Source organism: Olea europaea, unplaced genomic scaffold (genome assembly GCF_002742605.1).
Source record: "Olea europaea var. sylvestris unplaced genomic scaffold, O_europaea_v1 scaffold5645, whole genome shotgun sequence".
In the NCBI taxonomy this organism is placed as follows: domain Eukaryota; kingdom Viridiplantae; phylum Streptophyta; class Magnoliopsida; order Lamiales; family Oleaceae; genus Olea; species Olea europaea.
Genome location: NW_019263980.1, coordinates 1 through 2,711, shown reverse-complemented (window position 1 = coordinate 2,711; position 2,711 = coordinate 1). Strand labels below are relative to the sequence as shown.

Sequence of the window (2,711 nt, the reverse complement as noted above, 5' to 3'; positions counted from 1 at the left end):
GCAGCAAAACTTTTACTACAATAATTTATCATTTTACCCCCAATTAAAAATCAAATTTGTAAAGGAAGTCAAATCCCCTTTCTTTCCAATTGCATTACACAGAAATTGAAAGAAAAAATCTCAAAAATGCCTTTAAATTTGATGCAGTAAGTGTTAAAAAACTTATTACTTTAGACTATTAAATTAAATAAACTAAAAAATTTTAAAAGTAACATTTTAATCAATGTATTGGTGACGTATTGTGTCGGAACTTTTTTTGTAAAATCGTGTGCTGACGTGTCTGACACGTAACATCTCGGATGCTCGTGTCCGTGTTCATGCTTCTTAGGACGCCTTTTACTTCTTTCGGGTAACAGTTATGAAGTTTGGAAGAATCAATTTTTGTAACATGTGTGCACTTTTTCTGTTATTAAAATTTGAAAAATGTATAAGAAAAGTTATTTATTAACTTTTTTGCTCTGTTTATGTATTTGTGCAAGCATTGTGAGAACAAGTGGCACAATCAACAAAAATAGACCTTTGATAAATTTTCAAATGGGTTTTCATGGAACTACTCAGAGTTATCAAATGGGTCCTTGAGAATTGAGAAATGCATGGAGTGTTGTGTTTTCACAAATTTTGCTGTCTTCATACTTCTGTATTCGAGTCCTTGAGGATTCCAAAGGTGCCTTGTTTAAGGTGGATGTTATCTTCTTTTCCTTTACTTTAGGAACATTTGTATCCCTGGTTAACCTTTCTTTTGGTTATGCCGGGATGAGACTGGGTTCTTATCGGGAAGGAAGACTGTTTATTGCAGATTTTATGTGAGTATGAGGGTCTGTATATTACTTGGTTCAGGCATGTGCATAGATCTAGGTGCATGACTTGGTTGTCAAATTTAGGAGCCAAGATTATGGCAAAAAGAATGCTTGACTCTAGATACAGGCACATGGTACAGTGTTCATGAAGTCAGTAAGCTAATACAAGAAATTCTGAAGATGTTCCAGGTAGAGGTCACTATAGGAAAAAATATAAGAGTATGCTTTTTCACAAAATGTCGCACATTATAACTAAAAATGACAGAAAGGAGGCTTGTAATTCTTGAGATATGTATTATATGTCGGAGAGTTTTGTTCATTTCCAAATGGACGGACACGTTTCCTGCCGAACATGGGTCTGAATTGGTAACCAAAGAGTTAATAATTGAAGTTGCTTTATGAATATGCATTTTGCATTTTAGAAGTAAATCAATAAAGCCCAGAACTAAATTACTGTTTTACCTCTAACCCTGTTGATTAAAAAAGGTTAACAAAATAGGTGCTTGGAGTTTTATTCATTAATTGTGGAAGTATTCTAATTGCTGTAACATGAACAGGATTATGTGCCAACCGTTTTTGATAATTTTAGTGCTAATGTGATTGTGGACGGGAGCACTGTTAATCTAGGCCTATGGGATACTGCAGGTAAGTTGTTTTTAGTTGACATGTTTTCTTATTCATCTTTACACCATTGTACAGTAGCTTAGGCACTTGTCTTGTTGAGCAGGTCAGGAGGATTATAATAGATTAAGACCCTTGAGCTATCGTGGGGCTGATGTCTTTATTCTTGCGTTTTCTCTCATTAGCAAGGCCAGCTATGAGAACATCTCCAAAAAGGTAAGAGTGGCTTTACCACTTTCGTATGAATATTGCTGTTTCGTGCGTTCCGCTCCTCTGCAACAAGAAGAGAAAAGGCTCAGATAGCATAATGCTTATGTTTTTTTGGTACGTTTATCTTTTGATGTTCAGTGGATTCCTGAATTGAGGCATTACGCACCTGGAGTTCCAGTAATTCTTGTTGGAACAAAGCTTGGTCAGGATTTCCTCCTTCCCATTCTCTTGTTATGCTGTTATAATAATTTGCTGCTCTGTTCTTTTATATGAGAAATAGTGGTAATCTAAAATATGCAAACAACTAGAAATAGTTCTTAGTTTTCCTTCTTGGAGTTGTAAGTGCATTAGGTACTAAGTAGTAAGTATCTTCACGACTTTGTCCAATTATTCTTTTCTTTTATGGAATTTCGTCACCTTGAACATCATGTGAACTTGCTATTTATTTTATAAAATTTGCTATAGTTCTCCTTATAATCTGGCATCTTTAATGTAGAAATACAGACCTTATAATTACGTTCAATTTTTTCCTCAGTTGCTATATATTGCACAAATTGTCTGGATAGGTTGTCCCTAGCTTTGGAAGTATTATTATAATTTTTTGCTCATTATTTCCTTTTCTTTTTCCTCCATTCCCCGTCATCCTCATTTGTGTGAGGTTTTTCGGGTCCAGTGCATTTAACTAACTGTGGCTTCGCTTCCATGTAGACCTTCGGGATGATAAACAGTTCTTTTTCGACCACCCTGGAGCTGTGCCAATCACAACTGCTCAGGTATAGGCTACATCTTATTAATTGTCTTTAATCTTAATATGACAAGTTTGCCCTTGCCCGGGTTTTGATTTTAAGTTTCACGCCCTCTAGGCAACTCATTTCTCTTATTTTGCTTGAAGGGTGAGGAGCTTAGGAAGTTGATTGGAGCTGCTGCCTATATTGAATGCAGTGCAAAAACACAGCAGGTTAATTTGGTTTAATGGAACATTTCTTTCGGTCTAAATTGGGAAGTTTCTTCTTTTTCGACATATCTTTTACGGGTTGTTTGACAGTTTTTAATAGAAAATTTAGCAGATTTTGATAAAAGTTG

At 35.3% G+C, this 2,711-nt stretch overlaps 1 protein-coding gene across 1 annotated transcript; it reads left to right on the top strand.

Moving 5' to 3' along the window:
- The first annotated feature begins 589 nt into the window (after window positions 1-589).
- LOC111389128 (rac-like GTP-binding protein 5) lies at window positions 590-2,701 on the top strand. The gene is made up of 7 exons (XM_023013999.1): window positions 590-664; window positions 797-931; window positions 1,346-1,442; window positions 1,525-1,634; window positions 1,767-1,830; window positions 2,337-2,401; window positions 2,521-2,701. Exons 1-7 carry the CDS (start codon window positions 590-592, stop codon window positions 2,599-2,601), a joined length of 627 nt encoding a protein of 208 aa, XP_022869767.1. The 3' UTR covers window positions 2,602-2,701.
- Window positions 2,702-2,711: the final 10 nt, after the last annotated feature.

Bases quoted from the DNA above. Each gene is read 5' to 3' on its own strand.
- LOC111389128 (XM_023013999.1), top strand. From the start codon at position 590: ATGCATGGAGTGTTGTGTTTTCACAAATTTTGCTGTCTTCATACTTCT. The intron at 932-1,345 runs GTACAGTGTTCA...TAATTGCTGTAA, and splicing joins ACTCTAGATACAGGCACATG to CATGAACAGGATTATGTGCC. The intron at 1,831-2,336 runs GTCAGGATTTCC...GCTTCCATGTAG, and splicing joins TCTTGTTGGAACAAAGCTTG to ACCTTCGGGATGATAAACAG.